This window comes from Dermacentor silvarum, chromosome 11 (assembly GCF_013339745.2).
Source record: "Dermacentor silvarum isolate Dsil-2018 chromosome 11, BIME_Dsil_1.4, whole genome shotgun sequence".
In the NCBI taxonomy this organism is placed as follows: Eukaryota; Metazoa; Arthropoda; class Arachnida; order Ixodida; family Ixodidae; genus Dermacentor; species Dermacentor silvarum.
Window position 1 is genome coordinate 98,818,156 of NC_051164.1, and position 23,252 is coordinate 98,841,407.

Here is a 23,252-nt window from a genome sequence, read left to right on the forward strand (position 1 = left end):
CCGCGGAGAGATATTCAGCTTTTTCTCAAGTTTCATCATGGCCCGTAATATTTGGTGGTTGACTGTACATTATTCTAAATGCGTCGACGAATCGTTTTGCACGTCGTCAGTTCCAGGAAAGGTTTTACGAAAATCTGATTTCTCGTCGACATGTTGGGACGACCTTGACAGTTATCTGTGAGATTCGATCGGCAACCCCGTAAGCTTAGTATACTGTCGCCGCGCATGTGATTGATTTATGCAGAAACAGCTCCGAAATTTGTGTCGGATGCTTCAGAAAAATAAAAGAAAACTTTTAAACAGGTGTGTCGATCAAGTTCTCTCTCATCTTATTCTTTTCTTTTTCGCGATATCTTTGCTTTACCTAGTTCCAGTTTTGCGTGTCCGATGTCTAGGCCCGATAAGGCGCAGCGCTGGCTTGCATTTGCCGAGAGCCCTTGACCAGAAGAAGCAGCTCGCCGGGTGCCGCTTACGGATATCGGACGCTTCACTATACGCTAGTTCGCCGTTTTAATTTCCTGCCCGGAGTTTCCCGTACGTAGCTCACACACGGCACTATCGGCATTCGAAGCCGCCGTCGCGAAGTCTGTTTTGTGTAAACGTTATTGGAATTAGTCCACGCGCATTGTTGCCTCGTTGGTGGCACTCCAACAAATAACGACGTTTTGACGCACAATTGTTTTTTTTTTTTTTAAGCGTTGCTTTCACCACACGATACTTGACTGCAGGGAAAACTTGCTCGTTAAGCGCGCTTTCTTGCGCTGCATCGTTCTTTGCCGGCGTAGCCGCAGGATAACACACTTGTATTTTTTCTCTTTCTTGAGTCTTCTGTTTTTCTTGTTTTTTTATTATTTTTCCCCTTTTAATTGCTCCTGCAGGCACCAGTTGAAGAGACTTTTTTTTTCCCCCTTTGTCGAAATAACCGAGTATGTGTAACCTTTGCACTGGCGTCACAAACACTGAGTGCATTTTCTCACTCTATTCTATTTACTGCGTTACTTTCAGTCCCGCTTGTTCCCTGTAGGTTTGTTCGATTCAGAAATAGTGCACGGGCACCACGAACGAAAATGTGCAGGTGGCGTCAGTTATGGCGTGCCGGTCTGCACCCACTCACTGCAAGATTCAAGGGTGCACTGCACCGCGGCGGCACCTTGCCTTGCACCCCGGACAATGGAGCACGGGGGTGCAGGGTTCACCGCTGCACCTCCAAGGCCTAGGTGCCTAGGTTGGGCTTAGTTGGTGCGTGTTTCTTTCTCTTCCTTGTCCCGTTTGGTGGCGCTCGTTTTGTTCTTGGCACTATTTTCGCGCGTTTCTCGATATGAGAAAGAATATCCGGCACCACCTGATGGCATCGAAGTCGTTACTTGTCTAGATGTAAATATATTTTCGCTCCGTACGCGTAATACCATTGCCGTTTATAGAATACCAGTACACTGACGACGCAAAGGGCAACAGCTTTAGGGTTGTGCGCAAACAGAGACGAAGAAAAGGAGTAACACAAGGACGAGCGCGTGTTACTCCTTTTCTTCGTCTCTGTTCGCGCACAAAAAGTTTTAAAAATGAATCTGTTCCAACTATGCCGACTCGCAGTTAAGCTTTAGCGACATGTCGTGGTACTTTTTTCAGCTACAACTCGTTAGAAGGCTGGGGATTATCTTCCTGCGGACACAATTTACGCCAACGTCAGAGTATCAAGAAGCCTGTCGTTGCAATAATTAGTTACATGCAGTATTTTTGGAATCAGCTTGACAAGTTATTACGTAAGTGCTCGTACGTACACTGGCAGGCTCGAACTCTGAAATACATGTAAATGAAGTCGCGTAAAAAAATATATAGAGAGAGAGCATGTCATGTGTCAAGTGCCTGCAGACTTCTCTCTGACGAAAAAGAACCGAATGCGGTAGGCGTGTAGACCGGCGTTGTAACCGGAACCCCTTCGCCTCGGGAAATGCCTCCTTCACGATTCGCTTGGCCGCACGCCTGTGATCTGATAAAGAACACAACTATAAAGAAGTTTGCGCGAAACGTACCTCGCTGTGTAACGGAAAGTTCTCGTCTTATGCGCTTTCTCTTTCTCTCTCTCTCTCTCTCTCTCTCTCTCTCTGTCTTGCCGTCGCGATTCGCTTCGCCGCACGGCAGACGTGCACGTCGGCAAAGGCAGCTTTCAGGTTGGGCTCGTTCTAGTTCGTAGCTTCTCTTCTTTTCCCTTTTTTTTTTTTTTTTTTTTCTTTTTTAGCAGTCCGGCTGCAACGATCCAGTGGTCGAGGTAAGGAAATAGGTAGGATGAAGGGTGCAGGAGTGTTGGTTTAGTGTAGGTAGGCGGCGGGAGAGGGAGGTACGCTACGTGGGGTGGGACATTGCAGTGAAGCTTCGGCGACGTCGATCTCATTAGTACAAGGACTTGCGCAGCCGAGGCATACGTCGAGCGCTCCGGAGAAATAAGTGCAAATAAAGAAAACCGAATTGTGGCCGTGTTTAAGTACCGCCGATATCGCGCGGTCGTGTGCCGCGTAGGCTCGCCTTGGTCTTCTGATGGAAACGCCGGTCTGGCTTAAGCTATGGCGCTCGGGGAGTGATCGTGTATAGATGTGCTCGGTGAGTTTAAAATGGCTATCGTAGTAACCTTTAAGTGGAGATGCGTAGCTGTCATATTTGTTGCTTGCTCGGTGGCTTACGAGCAGTGCAGTAAGTCGCGCACCCACACATATCAAAGCGATTTTTATTTATTTATTTTTTGTCCATCAGAAGCTCTTATTTATAGCTCGTACGTGCGCTTCACGAAACTTCGAAGGAATTTGTCGATTCTCGCGCGCAGCTCTTAGACGGTGATTGCATGAGAGCTTGAGCGGACGTTTACCTTGTCGTCTGTGATTCGCGATGTCAAAACGTGCGCTGTAGTTTTCGATGAGGTTAACGGAACTACGAGGTAGTATCTGCGCTGGTTTAACTGTGCAAGGTAGTCTATGAAGCTAAAAAAAAAAGAACGTGAGATGAGTCGATCCAATAAAAAATGACCGCGTCGTTATAAATTTAGATAAACCTAACCCCCCCTCCTGCTTTGGATAAGACAAGAGTAGTTCAATAAGGCTGGTCTGAGTTGTGTAGCTACAATGTTTAGCAAGTGAATAAAGTTAATTGAGGCGTCGGTACAAACGGTGCCGTGGATCTCAATTGCATGATGATCTGTATATATGATGAACTATGATGATCTATATGTTCTATATACTCAATGGCGTTGGCGTTGCATTCTCCTACTGAATTGCGTTGACAACAGCATAATGACCATAAATGTATAGCGACTTTCAACAACAACAAAACAATTTCGTGTGTAACTCTAACCGACGTCTGTACCAATGTCTGTACCAGGCACTGCTAGAGCCGTCCATGTGTTCGGTGTCCCGTAAACTAGAACGCCCTTACCCGTACAAGCTAAAACTCTCTGCTGGCCTCGATAATACATACAGGGTGTTTCAGCGAACACTTTCGAAAATTCTTAAAATTGCCTGTGGCAGATAGCACAATTCTAGTTCATGAGCTGGTCTACTCGAAGAGGCGGACATTACTTGCACAAAAAATTTAAATGCATAATTCAATAATTAACAAAAATTCACTAATTAAGTTTTTAACTAATTACCTGATGGCCCCTATTGCAATTTACAAATTGTAGCCGTGGAGTTCGCAAGGCGGATCCACTTGGAACGAATGATCGAGATGGCTCCATTTGCGAGATATTAATTTCCGAACTCTGCGGAGAAATGCATTGGCGTTCCAGTTAGTTTCTTACCAAAACGTCGCTTTATGCATTGAAGCAAAAAATTAACTGGAACGCCGATTCATTTCTCCGCAAAGGTCGGGAATTAATATCTTGAAACTGGTGACATCCCGAGAATTAATTCCAATTGGATCTGCCTTGCGAACTTTACGGCTACAATTTGTAAATTGCATCATGGGCCATCAGATAATTAGTGAATTTTTGTTGATTAGTCGAATATGCATTTCAATTATTTGTGCAAGTAATGCCCGCCTCTTCGAGTAGACCAGCTCATCAACTAGTATTGGGCTATCTGCCACAGGCAACCTTAAATAAATTTTGAAAGTGTTCGCTGAAACACCCTGTATATTCAACACACTCGCCGAAAGTGCACGTGGTCGAAAAAAAAAAAAAGATTCGCGAGTCCTGCCGGCGATGCATAAATTCGAGTCCTGCCGGCGATGCATAAATTCGAGTCCTGCCGGCGATGCATAAATTCGAGTCCAGCCGGCGATGCATAAATTCGAGTCCAGCCGGCGATGCATAAATTCGAGTCCAGCCGGCGATGCATAAGTTCGAGTCCAGCCGGCGATGCATAAGTTCGAGTCCAGCCGGCGATGCATAAATTCGAGTGCATGACATAAAATATAGCTATATAAAAGACAGTTAGGCAGTGAAAAATAGCTAGAAATCCTAACGAGCGCCGCTCGTTTAAAATTTAACTCTGCCGACGATACATACACATAATACATGCCGCGCACACTGGACCTCGAAGTCGATTCAGACAAACTTGTGTACCGCTGTGGGCTTTCTGAAAGCGCTTTCCTTAGCCGACGGCTTTTCAAGGGCCTTCGCTAAGCATACGTCAGCGGTAGTCGCTTCTTAAGTGAGATTTATGGGACCGCTTCTCAAGAAGATCCAAGGGACGCGACGGCGCACATTTTCCCGACGGATCTATATACAGATACATATACGTCGCATAGCGAGCCGATTTGCTGACTGTGAGAAGGCGCTTTTAGTCCTTGACATTCGGTTCATTCGTTTGTTTCGTTTCTTAGTTTATATCTATATGGTCGTTTGTTGACTGGACTCGCTTCATACTTCTGGGGTTTTTTTATATAGTGGGCGGAAGAAGGAATGAAATGTTTTGACGCTGCGAGTTATCCATCAGCGTATCGCATCGTATACCAAGGTCTCGATGCCGATTTTTTCATTTTCATTTGTTGACGCTGACATGCTGCCGGTGATTCGAGGCTGTTTGGTATTTTTTTCTACGTTCTTCTTTTCTTCTCGTTCATTCCTTTCGGCAGCGTGGATATAATATCTACGCTGCCGAAATTCGCGATGCATTCAACGCAAATCGACAGTGCAAATTTGATGTCGCGCGCAGTCTTATCGCAAACAAAAAAAAATTTTTTTTTAAGAAGAGAAATAAAGAATAAAGTCATGCGCGAGGTAAACATTAATGAAAGAAATGCCGTACTTAGGCGGATCGTCGGGTTTTTACCCTTGACATGTATTGGAATAAAGTGCTGTCGTTGCTGAAATCAGCTAGATGGTGTGACATTTTATGGTAGGATACAACTTTAAAAAAAAACAGCAGTTGGCAACAAAGGCACACGGACCGCGTGGAGTTGTGTTACTCCGCCAGCCAATCACAGAAGCAAACAAAATCGTCATGTGGCCTTTTCAAGATGTCATCGTACTTGATACGACTGTACTTGTCGTATTTGTACGTTCCACTATAATAGACGAGTGAAAACTGCGCGCTTATAATTTCATTTTTTTTTTTTTGTGGTTACCGCCTTATTTAGATAACAGGGAAAGCTTGAAGTACGAACTATTTGCAGCCTCGCGGAGGAACAGTGACCGGCGGTTACGAGGCTGTGGGAGGGGCTTCACTGCTGACTTAAGTTGTATCCGAATGTAGCGACGTTTAGCTGTCGTTAAACGCACTACATTTTACGAAACACCGGCGGATACAGAAACGCGCAGCATAAGGGGCTTTAGCGCAGCATAGCGCAGCAGCGCTGATAGCGCCATCTTCCGACGCTGGCGTCAACTAGAGCACACACACACAAGTAGAATTGCGAAAACGAAGTGCTGTAGCTCCTGCCTGTGCAAACGCAGGAACAGCGTACCGCCATAGTATGCATACGATTTTTCATTTTTGCCATTCTGCGAGACCAAAGGGCGCTACGCAAAACGCGTTTATAACGCTTCTTCGTTGAAGAAAGCTTCGCGCGATGGCGCTGCCGTCGACGTTCCCGGTGTTCCGATATTTCGTAAACTATAATTCGTCTACGGGCAAGTTAATTGTGACTCGCTACTGCTTTGTTAAATACGCGATCTCGTCATTTGTTTTGAAATTATCGAGAAATAGGGAGCACCGTTTCATTTTTCTGTTTACTCCTTTTCTTGTCTCTTTGTCTCTCTCTCTCTCTCTCTGTGTGTGTGTGTGTGTGTGTGTGTGTGTGTGTGTGTGTGTGTGCGTGTGCGTGCGTGTGTGTTAAAAGCAAGGCAAGCTGCCTCGCCGATGGGTGTTTCGGCGCTAAACGCGAAAAGCAATATAAATGCGTCAATTGCAATTTGCAATTGCTGACTTAATTTGTTTTATCATGTGTGCTATCTGCGCGTCACTCCTGCTGTGGTCTTTCTGTAAAATACCGCTGTATGTGTGATTCATTATTGATTGATTGAAACGCTTCCGCGGTCGCGAATGTTCCACGACGAATCAGACGAATCATTACTTACAATTTAACGCTTTTGCGAGGGGAGATCTTACGTCAATTCAGATGTCTGCCTGGTTCTACAGGAAGCATTTAAGACGCGCGAAACTGTCCCCTAACGGCCGAGACATTGATGGAGGGAAAGTAACGCGAAGAAGTGACGCGATAGCTTGCGAGACATAGTGCATAGCAATGCTTGGACTCTTTCGTGCGGTGCTTCTTGGAGCGAACATTCGAAGGTGCGACCTTCCGAGCAGTAAACGAAGTGAGACGTATTCGTTTTGTCGAATTCTATTTTTGTTGTAATCCTAATCGAAGCACATGTGGAGAACCGCCTGCTTCTTTCGCCAATCTCCCATAGTAGTGGGTATGAGCCAGCGTTTGGACACGAGAACAAGAACAAGTTGCGCCTCCTAGTGGTCAAGTGGGAAAACTTTTCTTCCTCCTCTTAACTATCCGGACTCGTCAACTGTTCTTTACTGAAACAACCCTTTAGTATCTTACTCTTGGATTCGTTCGGCTTTTCTCAAAGTTACATTTTGGGCTGCCCCATTCATAGGCATCACGCTATCCTTGGAAGAAGACAAGACATCGGCGCCATCCATCAGTAAACACGAGACGAAGCACTGTAACGAAGCCGAGCACTAGAAGAAGGCTAATGAAGACGAAGCAGGCGGCGCTGAATCATTTCAGCACCTATAATTTTAGTGGGAAATCCAGTGGTGTCCAAGACAATCGGAAGGAATGATCACCAGATTACGCTGCCGTGTCCTCCCATTAAACATATTTACAAAGGGCTGGTCTGGTGATATCGCCCCTGTGTCAGTTCTGCCTAGAAATAGCATCTATAGAACACCGTTCTTTCAATATGTCGCCGGTATAAATTACTAAGACAGACGTCTTGAAGTTCCGCTTGCTAAACTATGGGTATACTTAACAACAGAAATAGTACTAACTTTCGATGCCTCAGTACTGGGTTTTAGCCACAGGGACGTCTTTGATGCCGTTTGCGGTTCCATTCAATCAACAAAACGAATAGAATGTTATATATTTCTAATTTGATAAATTCTCTTAGTAATATCTGTGCGTTAAATCCTAGGATTACTGTTATAAATTGTTCGATCTGTTTAGAAAAATTGCATATTACTTGTATACATGGTTTCTTGAAATAGTATGCAAAAGTTCAGGTGCCCAATTCTTGGCCAATCACCCAGGGTCGGTGTGGGCCAAATTATAGGGACCATCATCGTCATTGTCGTCAGTAATTTTTCTTCATACCCCCTCGTGGGCACGAGCCATGTTTTGGGGCAACAACTTGTAGAAGATTCCGGACCGCCTCCACAACTGGGAAGGTGACATGCTAGAACTCAAAGATGGCGCGGACTCGAGCTCTGCCCAGTACGTAAGCAGATGTTGAGTGGGCGTTAACGAGTCATGGCAGTAGCTGTTTGCACGATCGCGCTCTCCAGGATCCGTATTCTCACTACTGTAAAATCGGCAGTGTGGGCTAAGAGGTAGAACCCTATAGACTGCGAGTCTGTCGATCCAAGTCAAATTTGAATCCTCGCACCACGATGATAATGTTTTCTTTCTTTGTAATTATCTTGCAAAGCATTTTTCGGATTCCAGCGACGGACGGCGGCGGCGGACATCATGGTGACCACGCGGGCGAGCCCGTAATGGCTAATCGCTGTACGAAGAAAATAAAATCGGAGCGAATAAAAGCATGCGCGAAGGTGGCTTTGCGGCGCCAGGTGGCGTCGTCGTCGAGGAAAAAAAACGCCCCGTTAGGAATGCAGTTGGCGTGGCGCCGCTTGCGAAATAAGGGATCTTAGGGAAACGAAGTGGGAAAAACTACGGTATGGAGTGGGTGAAGAACGGCGGTGTCGGACACGTAGGATGGGCATTATTCAAATGTATGCGCGGCCGGCTGTTCCTGCGCGCGGTTGTCGAGAGAAGTTTGCGCAACTCTCGCGGGAACGACCTGTGCGAGTCACGTACCACTCCCTAAATCCCCACCTCCCTCCCTCCCTCTATCTCGACAGAAACCGCGCTGAGTGGCCTAGTCTTGTGTGGAGCGTTGTGGTCGGTGTCGGAGAACAGTTCTGCAGTGCAGTGCATAAGCGCAGACGTTCACTCTTGCACGCCTGCGCGGCTTCTGTTGGCAACGCGCCGAACTTCGTTACCAGCAGATGTCGTGGAAACGTCTGTTCGTTGTAGAGTTGCTGTATATGGCTCTAGTTCGATGTTCGGAAAGTTGCGGAGCGCTGCATGCAGACAAACGTGCGATAAACGGGGGTCAGTTCAACGAAACATTCCGTTGACCCACAAAGTTTTTTTTTTTTTTTTCTGTACCTCTCGCCCCGCACAAAGGGCGTCAAAAAGAAACGTTGCCCGATAACCAGCTCGATCGACTTCAACCTCTTCTTGCTCATGCTGATATGGGCGGCGTGAATGGCTGCAGCTGTACCGTGGCAACAGAGAGACTATGTTTCTGGGAGTTCGCAGTCGAACGACCCTCGTTGAACTCCTGTAACTAATCGTGAAGAGGGAGGGAGGGCGCGGGGATGAGTGAGGGAGTCTCGCACGAATCTCGCTGCTTCTTTGCGCAGCATAAAAAAAAAAAATCGAACGTCTTGAAAAAGTGTCTGCCTTGAACGCTGAAGGGTCAAATTTCAAGAACGAAGCTATATAGTCATTTTTTCTGGCGTATCTGCCTTGATCCGTGCAAGTTTCGCCAGCGCTGAATCGCATCAGGTTTTCTTCTTCATTATACGAGCAGTCTCTTCTTTTTAATCGGTTGTGGCGCGTAGCGCAATTCTGCATTTTTCGCGCAAGTTACTCGAATAGCATATATAGTTTCAAACTGCAAGAAGGCTTCGCGTTAAAACCGTGATACTTAGGGAAGAATATTACAGCACGAAAAGTTGCACTGCTTAGATATCCAACGCAAGTGCTAAAGCACACATCCAAAGCATATCAAGCATTAGACCTTATAGCAAGTCCCCGCGTACAGAAAAACAAAACTGGAACTTTTAAAATATGCAGTCTTCACGCAGCGATTCAACGGACCCCGCCGGATAGTATATTACAATCTTTTTTTTTTTCTTGCGCTAAATATAGTAAGACGCCACGGGGATGAAACGGACACTGGAAATGAAGCGGACACGAAGTGACACACGGAAAGTTGTTACTTGTCACACGGAAAGTTGCCCGTGTGTCACTTCGTGTCCGCTTCATTTCCAGTGTCCGTTTCATCCCCGCGGCGTCTTACTATACTTAGCGCAAGAAAAAATGAATGCACACCAACTAGCCCAATTCATAGCTCTTCTAAAAGTATATTACAAGGCAACGCGTCGCGGCATTAGGTTTGCCTAAACGGAGGTAAGGGCCCGATTCTAAAACTGTTTTAGATTAGGGGACGCAAGCGGCTTGCGTACGCCAGAATTAGGGGCCACTGTACTGCGCATGCGCATTCCCCTACGTCTGGGTCTACGCATGCGCAGTACCGTGGCCCCTATGTTCTGGCGTACGCAAGCCGCTTGCGTCCCCTAATCTAAAGATCTCTATTGTGCACGTGCTTTAGCGAGACAAGTGGATAGTTGAGGACAGGGGAGGGGAGGGTGGCGGTGGAAAGGGCGAATTGGCTGCCGGCTGCCGGAGAAATCGCATTGGAAGTGTAGATAGTCGAGTCATGCATTTCGCGGTGTCCAACGAAGCAGCATACAGCGGACGACCGAATAACGAGCCAGAGCGAGTATCAAACCGTCGCGACGCTCTGTTCCCAAGTGTCCATATTCTGCGCCACGACCACGGTGTAATATATCTTACACCGTGGCCACGACAGACACCTCCTGTGGAACAAAACCGGAACAGGAATTCGTATGACGGCTATTACAGTAACTTACTTTTATGGCGCACTGGGGCTAGTCGGTATTCCCTCTAGGGTTATGAGGTCGAGGAACTTCATTTAATGCAAAAGAAAGAGAGAGAAACGAGAATTCGAAACTGTCATGCGAGGAGTACTCCTGTTAACAGCCAAAACGTTGCACACTCAAACTGTCTGTTCTTATACTGTGGATCAAAGCAGGGAAGACCGGCGCTCGAAGGTGCACAGTCTTGCGTCCCCGTATACGTGGCTCAGTATAGTGCGCGTGGCGAGCCTATGTGTGTATAGGAACTAGTGCTGGCCAGCCGACGGGGTCATCGTCGTCGCGCTCTGGTTGTCCGTGGGCGTCCAGTACCGGTCGAGCAGGAGCAGCGCGGGCTTCGGCAGCGCGGGCCCTATGAGCGGGTTGATCTGCGCCAGGTAGGTGCACAGCCAGCTGAGGTAGAGGCACGCCGCGGTGCACACCAGCATGCAGCGGATGACACCGCGGTTCTCGCTGCGCGGCACGAAGCACGGCGACAGCACGGCCACGCCCAGCCAGAAGGCCGACATGGACGCCACCAGGCGCTCGTCCATCGGCATCGCGGTCACGGTGGCCTTATTGGGGAAACCGGCCGGCGCTTGCTTGCTGTCAGACTTGGCCGCGCCACTTGAGAAGCAGGCTCGGTGGTGGTGGAGAAGGGGTGGATCTTCGGCTGGAGGGCATCGAGGTTATACTTAATTTAAGGGGTACGCAAGTTCACTTTGAGCCACACCGATATAAAGAGGCAGTATCTATCTATCTCCATTCATCAATGTGTGTCCATGCTTCTATACACAATGCGTCGACGGATCTATCTACCCATTCGTCCATGCAACCATCTATCCACCTAAGTATCTTTATCACGCTAGTCTGTCGATCGATCCATCCGTCCATCTATCCCTATAGGAAAAAAAATGCCCCTAACTCCTAATAACCAATAATCCTATATGATATACATGACATCCTGTATGAAAACCCCTATGTTCGCATATGTCATATGATTATTGGGCACTCTGTCGGTGTGTTTGTGCGTGTTCGTATGACGTGTTTGTTCCTAAGATGCTGTTGTTCGGTGCGTGCAAACGTGTGCTCAAGGAACGGCGGGATATAATGCGTCTTTGTCAGTCTAGAAAGCTGCCGATTATAACTTTATACGAACAAGCACCCGTGGAAATTCGTGAAGCTTCACGGCTCAGTGAACAGCCGTGGAGATATTAACTACAGAAACCAATTAAAAAAAAAGAAACAAAAAGAAAAGAAACGTGGGAGCAGTTGAAGTTTCGGGAGAACATGGTGGTTAAGGTGTTGTGGCCGTATAAAGGAGCCTTCTTATTTTTTAAAGCCTCGTTTGTGCTTTCGTTTTCCGTGGTTTCATTCGCGCGAGCGTTCGCTTATCGCCATCTTCCTGCAAACCAAACTGCCACGTGCCAGGTCAAGGTACGGCCTAGCGGCTCTATGTGATACTAAACGCGAAGCAATCTTGACCCGTATTTCGTAACGTGTAGCATTTCATTTTCTCCATTCTTATGAAGGCCGATCTTAGCGATAACAACGGCGGCGTCCGAGCCAGCCCCGAGGCAATGACGGAATGTCGATAAGAATGCCAAATGAGATGAATCATTAGAAATTTCCGTCGACCACGGCGATCCAAGCCGAGCCAATGTGGGAGTGACGGGGTACGTACGTGGTATTTTACTTAAATTTCGTCCTTTTGACTTCAAACGAACTTGTGGCTGTGCGAAACCTTTACCTCCTGAGGTATTGCGTGCCGAAATGTCGATATGACTATGAGGCATGCCGTAATGGGGAACTCCCAAAAACTAATTAGTTTTGACCACCTTGTCTTTTTTTTTTTTTTTTTTTTTTTTTTTTTAATGCTCACCCGAATCTCGAGTAGAGGCGCGCGTTCTTGCATTTTTCATCCGTCGAAAATGCGGTCACCGCGCCCGCGATCGAACTTGCGACCTCGACTCAGCTGGACAACGTTATAGCCACTAACTATATTCAGCTACCCTGGTGGGTTGCACATTTCTCATTTTCAACGAATTACTCGGAAGTTATTTGAAGACCGCGCTGGCGGCAGCTTAGGCCGAGCGTTGCGCGCCTTTTGCTCCAGATGGCGCCACCATTATCGATCCTAATGCCTTTGACAAAGATAGGTCCACCTATCGAAACGTTGGCGAGCCTTTTTGAGGCACTTTATCCCTGTTTATATAACTCCTATACCACTGTGTGCTAAGCTATCTGTCGGCCCACTTCATGATTTTTGGAGACCGATGCAAAAGGACACACCTACAATTCGTCGTCATCATCATCGTCGTCGCCTTCATCCTACCTCGATTGCAAGCGCAGAATCCACATTCGATCGAACCCGAGTCCTTAAGTCACTCGACTGCTCGAACCCAACGCTGGTCGAACCCGTTTAGCGAGCTATTCAAAAATCCCGCTGGCGGCAGTCTCAGCCGAGTCTCGCTCCCTCTACCCGAGATGGCGCCACCATCCTCGCCCCCAACGCGTTGGATCGAACAGGATCGAAACTGCCTGTGAGCGACGTCGCGAATCGCTTGTAACGGTGGTGCGCCTAATGACAAGTCCGAGACCACGCCGCCGTTGAGTTTCGTGTGCAATGTTTTGACTGGTTCGCTCCACACTTACTGGGACGTCGCCGCCGCGCACACATATGTGGGTCATGCGAGAAGAAAAAAAATATACATCGAGCGTCGCGAAAGCGGTCGATCGCTGTGACACGCCGGCGAAAGCCGCTCCAGTTGGTCACGTTCGATCGTAAACGTGTTTCGCTCCTCGGAATGATTATTCGTCGCGCAGTAGCACGGGGAACGTCGCTTACCGGTTTGACAGCTGGCTGAAAAAGAACACGCGATGATGCGAACGTCGCGTCACCTTGCGGCGGTATATAGCAGCCGTACGGGTGGTAACGGTCCGCTTCTATGTTAATTTTATGCAGTGAAAGTATTCTGCGGTCGTACGTGTTGTTTTCCTCGTTTTCAAAACGCTGTCAGAAAGAACTTCGTTGTGGTTGTTGCCTCACAAATAGTTTGCCTTCTATCACTGGTTTTCTTCTTCCTCTTCTCATTTCACAACGAATTCTTCATGGCGATAACACGTGACAACCAAGTGCGCTAAATGCAGTCCGAAATATTAGGCGGGGAGATGAAAACACAATTGGTGGTCTTTGTATAGGTTCTGCGGTTTCTCCTTCGAGCCAGCCTACTTATATAATGGCTACGCTTCAACAAACTATTCCTTAGTGGTTCTGGTAATGTAAGGCTCAGCTGTCGAAAACCGCCCACCCATAACGAACTATTTTTCGCGCCAGTTCGCTTATAACGAATGAAACAATTAAACTGCGGCGCAGCAACGCAGTTCATCATAGTTCATCTGCTGCAGTGCAGTCTACGCCTTCTGCTGCACATTTGTAGCTCTGGCTCCGTGTCAAATTTTACCTTTTTTTTAGTTTGATATTGTGTGTGTAAGAGAGAAAGAGAGAGTTTTGTACTGAGGTCATGTGACGAACGTACGTGGTGCAGTCCCCCCCCCCCCCCTTCTTTTTTTTTTCAGTCATCGACTTTTGCAATCTTGCGAACTCTGAAACGTACTGATTTAATTTGCCCGACTCGGTACTGTTTCTCGTCACGCGCGGCATTCATCTTCCTGCATTCACGCCGAGCGACGACCCATGACCGTATACCTCCGGTCAGCAGCTCTCCTCTAATCTGTTCGCTATCACGAAGCCTCCATGAATTGGCTTCTAAAAATAATACGCGGCGGGGTACGAACAGACGATCATATCCTACAGCTGCGCGTGTCCAAAGCTGATCCTCCCACACGGGTGCAGACGACACGTACGCGCGGATGCAGAAAAAAGCAGAAAAAAAAAAAAAGAATCCAAGCCCATTGTCGTCTGCTACGCATTCGCTGACAGTCGTCTGCTTTCGGACGTGCTTCGATCGTGATCGATATAAACGCCATAAACCGCACATTTATGCGCGCGTGCGTGAAGCGCGCTCGGGCGTCACAGCCCAGCTGCGCTGCCGGAATTCATTCGCGTTCGCATGGACATGGTGGTGCGTCAGGAAGTGTATGCTACTCTCTGCGCAGTTCGCGCAGCTGAAGTCATCGTCGTCATCTCCGGGGCAATCAAGCGCATCGTCTTCCCTGAGTCGCTCTTTTGTTTCGAAAACGCTCCGACTAGAGAGGCGCGGTGCAGATGTCGCAAACTCGCGAGCGCTTCTACGCGCGAGGTCGAAAGTATGCAGCCTTTGTCAAAAGTCTGCATACGGGCTATACGTTGCGTGCACATGGTTGCGTGCAACCACCAGGCTGACTGGGCACTAAAGACTGATACGGGCATTATCAGTTTAGACTGACACAGTGTTATTTGAAAACTCTAGTTGTTTAATTTCGCGATAATAGGCTGATTATTAAGAGAAAATGAAACGAATTAAGTGAAAGTGAAAGTTCCATTTTTCATAAATTTCGCGCCGGAACACCAGTGCCCGCACGCAAGTGTGACGTCAGACGACGTCACACAAGAAAGGCAACACTGCACCCGTGTGTTGATGAATGATGAACACGATAAATTTTCAACCCTTCTTCAGTTTACCGAGACCTATCGGGCCCCGTCAGAATCTGTGACGTCACGCGCCTAGCTGGTGCTGGGAAATTATATAGTCGTATACAACTTAAGTCTGCAGTGAAGCCCCGCCTAGGCCCTTATAACCACCAGCCACTGTTCCTCCGCGAGGCTGCAAATAGTTAGTACTTCAAACTTTCCCTGTTACCTAAATAAGGCGGTAACCGCAAAAATAAAATTATAAACGCGTAACATTGTACGTTTTCACTCGTATATTTAGTGGAAAGTACAAGTGCGACAAGTACAAGTACAGTCGTATCAAGTACGACGCCATTTTGAAAAGGTCGCATGACGACGATTTTGTTTGCTTCTGGGATTGGCTGGCGTAGTAACACAACCCCGTGCGGTCCGTGTGCCTATAGGCGTCTTCGACCACTCGTATTTCCTTTTTTTTTTTTTTTTTTGTGCCGTTTCTGGATTATAACCAAGTCTCTTATCTCGCGGTAAGAGTGGTGTTTTTGGTACTGAATGGTGATTTACCCATACAGGTGAAATAATTGCACATATAGCCGAATTGCACATATGTACATAGCCGAACGACGCATATGGCGAAGGTGCGGAGTGGCCTGTCTACTTTTGACAAAGACTGTACGTACAGCGCGAGCAGACGGAGTCAGAAGGAACGAGACAGGACGGAGCGACTTCCTTTCGACTCATTCCTGGCTGCACTCAGGAAACAATAGGAAATACAGTCGAGCCCGGTTATAACGAACAGGCTGAACATATTTCGATATATTGGGTAATTCGATATACCCAGACTCGCCTATAACGAACTGACACGAACTTACGTAATGCGTTGGTTATATGCAGAAATACTTATATTTACAGAATTTAGTCTAGTGGAGCTGTAGTGCATTGACGCGCACATTCCTAGCCATGTACTTCAGTATAGAGTATATTGGAATGCTAGTGCAATTTAGGCGCGGGTGTTTTCACCACGCTCCCCCCTTCTCTCCCCCCCCCCCCCCCCAAAAAAAGAAAGATAAAGGAAAAACAAAAGAAAAAAATATTCCGCGACTGCGCCAAGGAAGCTCCGGAACCCCGTCTCAATTCGGTGCATCTATTTATTTTTTTCGCTCGCTATGAAGACGCAGGCTGAGCTTCTCTTTAAAGCACCGTTCTTGCATATATAGAGTAGTTCGATGTATAGAAAGACCGCGCGCAATATGTCACCAAGAAAAGACCACACAGAAGGTGTACTGATCGACAAAGTATGGCACGGCACCATACTAAACACAAGATTTCGAAGAGGACATCTCCCCACCACCACCACCACCACCACCACCCATGCCATTGCCCCGAATACCCTGAGGCGAATTAAGTCATTGTCAAAATTGTCTGTCGTGTTGCCTCCCGTTGCTCTTTCTGATTGGCTCAAAACGCCAACATTGCGGACTCCGACAACACGACGAAAATTGGGCTCGTCATTCTTGAACGTTTCTGCTCATCTAGCTCTTTGCTTCAGTATGCGTCACGGCGAACGGTGTACTGTTCGCGATCGTGCTATACACTTTCGCTGCTGTAGTGATGAATCCGCGTTCCAAAAGCTCAAAGTAAGCGAAAGAAAAGGGATAAAGATCAACGTACTTCTGTTTTATTTGCGTCTTGCTTTCTGCCGAAAGCGCTTCGCGCTAAGTCGTTGCATACGTCATAACACTTTCGCTGCCGGCGTAAGTACGCGGAAAAAACGCTCGGCTGACCCGAGAGTACAACGAAGTGGCGCGTCATGGGAGTCGTGTCGCCGTGTTTCTTTTCTTTTTTTTTTTTTTCTCTTTCTTTTGCCAGCGTAAATTGTTTCCGGAAGTTGTGTTGGGCTCCGGCCAGGGGCGTGGACAATGACTTTACGCGGTATAGATGCGACGAGTCAGCAAAAGGGCCAGAAAAAAAAAAAAAAGAAACAAACGTATGTGTACATAATTAAAGTGCCGCCTTTTAATTTATTTAGGCGCAGCGCGCCTCCAACGACGATTACGCGCGCCGGACCCTGTCATGCGGGCAGTACGCGTACTTCGCAGTCTCACACCGTACTAATCGCAAATGGCAGAGAGAGAGAGAAAAAAGAGGGGGGGGGAGGGTGTAGAAGGAGAAACACGCTTTAAAAAATGTGAAAGGGCTTGAAATTGCAAGCGTGAGCAGAAACGAACTAGCGAATAAAATAAAAAAAAAAAACACACTCTAAAAACTCTTTCATTGCGAAATGCGCGCGCCTTCTGCATGGGCGGCCGTCTGCTTCGCGCATTTTGTCGTCTGCTTCGGTCGAGAGAGCTCAAAAGGAAGCGGGGAGCGGAGAGCGTATTCGATTGTTCGGGAAACTGTGGCTTCTTTTCAAGCCGCGTGAAAATTTCGTTCTGCAAACTGGACGCTTATACCTTGCCCCCTCCCCGCTCGCTGGACAACGAACGCATCTATGCGCCGGACTGCGCACGAAAAGGGAGACTGCGTCTTCTGACGTCACCGTGACGAAACTCGGCTTCCACGCCGCGTTCGTGCGGTGTTTGTTTTGAATCGCGCCGCGAGCCACGGTGCGCTCGCTCCGTAGTGAAAGCGCGAGAGGAAATGTGCCGGTGATTCAAAGCTCTTTAATGGTATCAGTTGTGACATTCCGTGCAGCTCTGCGTTTAAAAAAACGTTCCGCCTTTCATTGCCTAATTCAGGGTCATACGAATTGCCGCGCCATCTCTGAACGAAGAAGCAAACCAATTATTCAATGTATTGTGTTCGAAAGTTTGAAAGCGACTAGACTTTTTTTTTCAACCGTAGATGGCGCAATGATCGGCCAGGCTTGAAATATTGGGGGGTAATTTGAAGCGGTGTTCCACTGTCGGTGCGATTGCCTTGCTTCACGAGTCGTTTTCGGCCGCCACCTCGCGAAAGAGTGAGAGTTGGGTGAAGGCGGTCGGCTCCTCTCTCGTGCAGCTCGTTTATTTCTATTGCTCTTTCTCAACGGCGCGTCTCTTCCTCCTCCCATTACCCTCGTTGCCAGTGCGACGGTGTTGCGACGGGGAAGCCGACGCTGCTGGCTGGCTGGTGCGCTGGTCGGTCGGCTCGGTCTCCGATCAACGGCCGCGTGTGTCTCCGTGTGCGCCGCTTCGCGTGGTGGCTCGTGAAGCAGCAGGCGGTGCTTGTGCGGCCGCATTTCGTGCGTGCGTGTTTGTGCGTGTGTGTGCAGTAGCGTACCGCACTCCGTAGGGAGAGATGATGCCGACGGCCGCGTGAGGATGATCGCCGTGGTCGCGCCTGTGTGACGGTTTTTGATACGCTGCCGAGGAAGGAACGTTACATAAAGAAGCCGAATCCGTCCGCGTGTCATCGGATGTGAGAGAGCAGCCGTCTTTTCTTCCAGCGATCGAGGAACCATGACGGCGACTGCGTCTTCTGGCGAGACGACCGCAGTGGAAGTGGCGCCGGTGTCGCAAGGCGGGACTGATCGTTGCTGGTCTTGGTCGCATCGTGTTGGGTACACATGGCGTTACCGCGACTGCGGTGCTTCCAGCAACGGCGGCACGAAGTCGTCCGAGCTTGTTTCGCAGGCGTCGACGCAGCAATGACCTAGTCGGCTTAGCCATCGTGTAGCCTTCAGCCAAGAACAGCACCTCCTACTTTTCGTTCTTTCCCACCGCAACCAGCATCACCTACCTACACGGAAGAAAAAAGAAAAAAGTGATAGCGACGCTCTTCCCCGACCCGCAACTCAAACTACCTCGTTTGTTTTGTGGGCACTGTGCACTGTTTCATCTAGCGGGATTTTCGGTTATCGCTTTCTCACTAGCCCGGTGACTGTTTGTTTAGCGATTTCGATTCGGCCTCGTTTTTCTGATCCGGACGCCCGGTTCGATATCTCCACTTTCACGGGACATCCGTGCCGCACTCGTCGGCTTATCCGGTTAGGGTGAGTCGGTCTTAATCCGAGGGATAATCCTCTTCTCAACATCGACAATCGTACCTCTATTTTCTTTCTCTTGTTTTGGCAGGGACAGCTGGCGTACGTTCGTTATCCTTCCGGTCGCGTTGCTTACACAGCGAAGAAAAAAAAGAAGTACAGAATCAAACAAGCGCTCAGGCTGTCTGTTAATTCTGTTTGCAAACCTGCCAGAGTGCGTCCGACTGGCGGCTCAAATCCATATTTCTTTCTTAAACCTGTAAGCCTGCTGTACAGGAGGCGTAGCCGCGAATGTTTAGCGCTCGCGTGACGCACTTCTCTCTGCGAGCTATTTACAAGCGGCCGGGGTGCGCATTTTCGCTAATTGCCGGCTAGGTTCTACGTAAAACGGGTTTCACGGGTAACTCTTCTCAGTGAGCCGGCCTTGCCTGCGCAATTGAACGGTGAATGCTTGGGAAACTAGCCGCCACCGTCCGCGCAGTTTCTTTTATTTCTTTCCCCAGAGCCGATGAGTGAAGCGTCTGTTACACTCAAAACGTTTCGTTTTTTCCTGCTTCCATAAAACCGCGCGCGCGTGCGTTCGTACGGGGCCGTGCGAAGCGAGGATCAAGACTGCGGTGGTTTGCGAGATCTCATCCCGAGCACAATCTGTAGTGCATCGCGAACTCAGCCTCTCAGACCCACTCGTTTCTTTTATCTCGAGGGCTTACGGAGCAGCTGTAGTAACAGGGGAAACTCGAGAGAGAGAGAGAGAGGGATCGCTGCGTCCGCGGTGAAGCTATCAGTAGTTTCTTTCGTATGCGAATGCGTTAAGGGAGGGCGAAGAAAGCGCTCTAGCGTAACACACTCGCGTTCGCCCTCACGTACGTCATACGCCAGACGGATCGATACGAGCTAAACCACGCAGCAAGTGTACGTATACCTCGTGCTACGCCCAGGGTATTTTGTTTTACTTTGCCCGCCAGCACCTACGCTCGACGGGTCCCGGCCGTACCGTTTCGTTTCTCGTGGAAACGGCTCTGAGACGACGCAGTCACGTCCGTGCGTCGGACCCTTTTTCCCGTCTAGGTTCTATCGATCTTTCTTTTCGTTTTCTTCTTTTCCTTCGCTCCGCTGCATCTAGACGGTGAGAGCAGCGAATAACGTCTTAACGGCTCCGTATTGCGTTCAAATCTACCGAAATTATCACTCATGCCCGTCTTGAGTTTTGGTTGAGCGTAGTTTTGGATTTGCCGACAATCGCGTCGTCTGCCAGTTCAAAACGAGTGCAGTCGAATCGTTTGTTCGCGGAATCGTCATTCTCCGGTTTCTGGTGCGCGTCGTCGCATAAGGGACAAATCGTACACTGTTGCAATCGCTTGGAAATCATAGCAGTGTATCATTCTTCTTTTATCGGAACCGGCCCGAGCTGGCGCGATTTCCACTTCGTCTGGCAGCCCGCGGTAGCGCGGAAACATCAGTTTCGGATCACCTGCGCCTGCTGGGAATAGCGTTGTACAATCTGGTGAGCGTCAGCGGATCACGTGTGATTACCAGGCGTGTAATACATTCAGCTCTCTACTCGTAACCGACGGGTACGCCTCCTGCAAGCGCGGCGTCACCATGTCACGGACTGCGTCAACAACGTCGTCTGCTCGTGGCCCCAGCCAGCACTCCGACGTCGCCAGCAAAGCAGACGCCGCAACGACTACAACCACGACGCGTCGACTAGCGAAACGCTGTCAGCGGCAACATCAACAACGAAGTGCTTAGTTAGTCACATAATCAAAAAAAAACACCCTTTAGTCGTTAGGCGCTTAAGCGCTGTCACCGAAGGAGGACGGCCGTGTGATCGTCAGGGGCACGGCGTTTTACAAGCGCGCTCCTCATGTTGGAAGGCCTGTCGTCTGCGACGAAGCGTTTTTTTGCGTTTAGTTTCGCATCCTGAGTGCACTTCGAAACTAAACCAAAGTCAACGAAATAGCCAAGCCTGCATAACGATGCCGTTGCGTCGGGCAACAACGGCAACTATGTACCCTGTGCGTGTGTGTCAGTGCGTGGCTTCTTGCACTTTATCTGGCGTTCGAGGACTTGGGAACGCCGTTCTGTGATTTCCAACAGCTATCGTTTTTTCCGCAAGACAGAGTGCTCGAAATACAGGCGAAGGAGATTCGAGTTCGTGGCCGTCTGCCAATCGTCATGGTCAGGACAGAAAGTTTGTGAAGAAAGTTTCTGCGCTACAGAGTAACCACTAAACGGACGCTTATGTGCTTCACGCCACGAGGAAATTAAACGGCGACACTGACTACATTGACTTACCACGTAGAGAACGTTTCCCAGTTTTATGGGAGCGTTTGAAGTCGCGACGTATCGAAGATTCGTGGACGCTTAGCGAACGCCGTACGTAACAGAAGCGCGCCTCCTGCAACCCAAAATCCCGCCGTAAGTTTTTTTTTCCCTACCTCCGTACGATACGGCAGCGAGGTTGCCGGAGCCTAGCGAACACGACTGCGCGTCGTGAAGAAGTTTGAAACTGGCTTTCCGTGCCGAAGAACGTTTTGTCCGACGGTCATGGAAGACGCTAATGATGGCACTGTGGAAGGCATGGTACCGCGCACGGACGGGCGGAGGTGTGTCTGAGCAGAAGCGGCGTCCTGCGCCGACGTGCGTGGCATAAAAAAAAAAAAATGGAGAAATCTTCCAAAGACGAACAGGCGCCGACCTCCTCCTCTATGTCACCGGCCGGCGGTCGGCGTCCGGCCGGGCTCCTGCCGTCGCCGACGTTGCCGTGCGTCTCGGCGTCGGCTGCGACGGCCGACGAGGACTCGAGCGGTAGCTGCGGAAGCACGGGCAGCGGCAGCGGCGGCATTTGCCGTAGCGCGAGCGAATCGCTTCTCCGCAAGCGGAGCCTGACGCTGGCCTTGCCGCTCAACCTGTCCTCCGTGATTCAACTGAAGGTGAGCTTCGAGTCGAGGAGCGGCTTTAAACTCTCTTAGAGCGTGGAGCACCGAAGCCACTTAGTGTGGCTTCGGTGTGTGTGTGTGTGTGTGTGTGTGTGTGTGTGTGTGTGTGTGTGTGTGTGTGTGTGTGTGTAAGGGAAAGGGGGATGGGGGGGGGAAGCATAAGGGGGCATTTGGAGAATATATCGGGGTTGCATAACTACCTTCCCTCACATAGTGACAGACTATGTTCATTTATCATTTACTGTGTAGCATCTATACACTGCCATGAATCTTGCATGTGTTCTCGGAACTTGCAGCCGAGAGTTCCACAGATGTGAATGCTCTATTTCAGCTGAAAGAAATGAAAGTTGCAGAATCACTCACGGCCAGTCAGGTTTCTAACAGGGAAGTAAGTTAGATGTTTGCAGAGAAGGTATGTTGCGATTGTCTTCCACCGCATTGCTGTAAACCTGCCGGAGGTTTGGTACTGTTCACGTTGCGCAGTATGCCAGTCTAGTGCGGGCGAAATACCATGTCTGTGTGATATATTGCTTGGCTGCACGTAAGACATTTTGGTTAGTATAAGAGCACGCAAAAGGGCACACCATGCAAAGAAGTTATGGCAAGTGCTAAAACATATTGAAAAGCACTACAGTAGTACATGGATGGGCATAAACACAAGGAAAACACAGAGGCAAGCGACATTTAAGTCATATGGCGCTGATCTTGTGCACAAATTTCTATTTCTTGGAATGAAGCCAGTCATTACACTCTCGATATTAATTCTTGACTTGTTGCCTTTCATTACATTTTAGTGAAGTCAGGGCTAAAATAAAGCTTGCTTCTTTGACAGCACAGGTATTGCGAGTGTGAGCTTATGACACTGTGACACATAAACTAACAAAAATTTGGCTCAGATGCTATCAACACATGTTGAGTGCATGAATCGTATAGCAGCCTTCGAAGCTCTTGCACTTTTTCTGATACATGCAGATTTCCTTATAATGTCTTGGACTCTGCCAGCAGACATATTGCCTTAGCTTCACTGGGCTTTTTAATGCTAAGACACCCAGTGATTTCACCAAAAGGCTTTCAAGTGTTGCTTGAAGAAAACAGCCTGCACATGTGAAAAAATCCAGCATACTCAAATGTTGTGAAATTTGTTGAAACTTTCATCCCATTGTGTTAAAGCCCTGTAATATAACCTGTGTTGTGACAGTATATTCAAGGAGATGAATATTATCCAGGAACGAAAAGTGAATGCTAAGTAACATTTTCCTACTTTTCTGATACTGGGTGTCGTATTCATCCACAGGCGTCAAGTTTCATTGTGCAACAAAATTCACACAAATTGTGGAAAAGATAGAAGAAAAGGTTTCGGGTCCTAGAACCTGCAACAACCTGTT

At 48.5% G+C, this 23,252-nt stretch overlaps 2 protein-coding genes across 5 annotated transcripts in view; one reads left to right on the forward strand and one right to left on the reverse strand.

Annotated features, from left to right (window-relative positions):
- Positions 1 to 23,252, forward strand: part of LOC119433579 (microtubule-associated serine/threonine-protein kinase 3-like) — a 285,069-nt gene that overhangs the window by 193,680 nt on the left and 68,137 nt on the right. Inside the window, exon 1 of one of the 4 annotated variants that reach the window (XM_037700829.2) lies at positions 18,026 to 21,861. The exons of the other annotated variants lie outside the window; for them this stretch is intronic. Within the exon in view, the coding sequence (XP_037556757.1) occupies positions 21,592 to 21,861 (270 nt within the window). The 5' untranslated portion in view covers positions 18,026 to 21,591. Of the gene's footprint in view, positions 1 to 18,025; positions 21,862 to 23,252 lie in introns of those variants that run through there. 4 annotated transcript variants of the gene reach the window in all.
- LOC125941255 (V-type proton ATPase subunit e 1-like) lies at positions 10,297 to 11,378 on the reverse strand. Its single transcript, XM_049658222.1, has one exon. It carries the CDS (start codon positions 10,949 to 10,951, stop codon positions 10,661 to 10,663), a length of 291 nt encoding a protein of 96 aa, XP_049514179.1. The 5' UTR covers positions 10,952 to 11,378; the 3' UTR covers positions 10,297 to 10,660.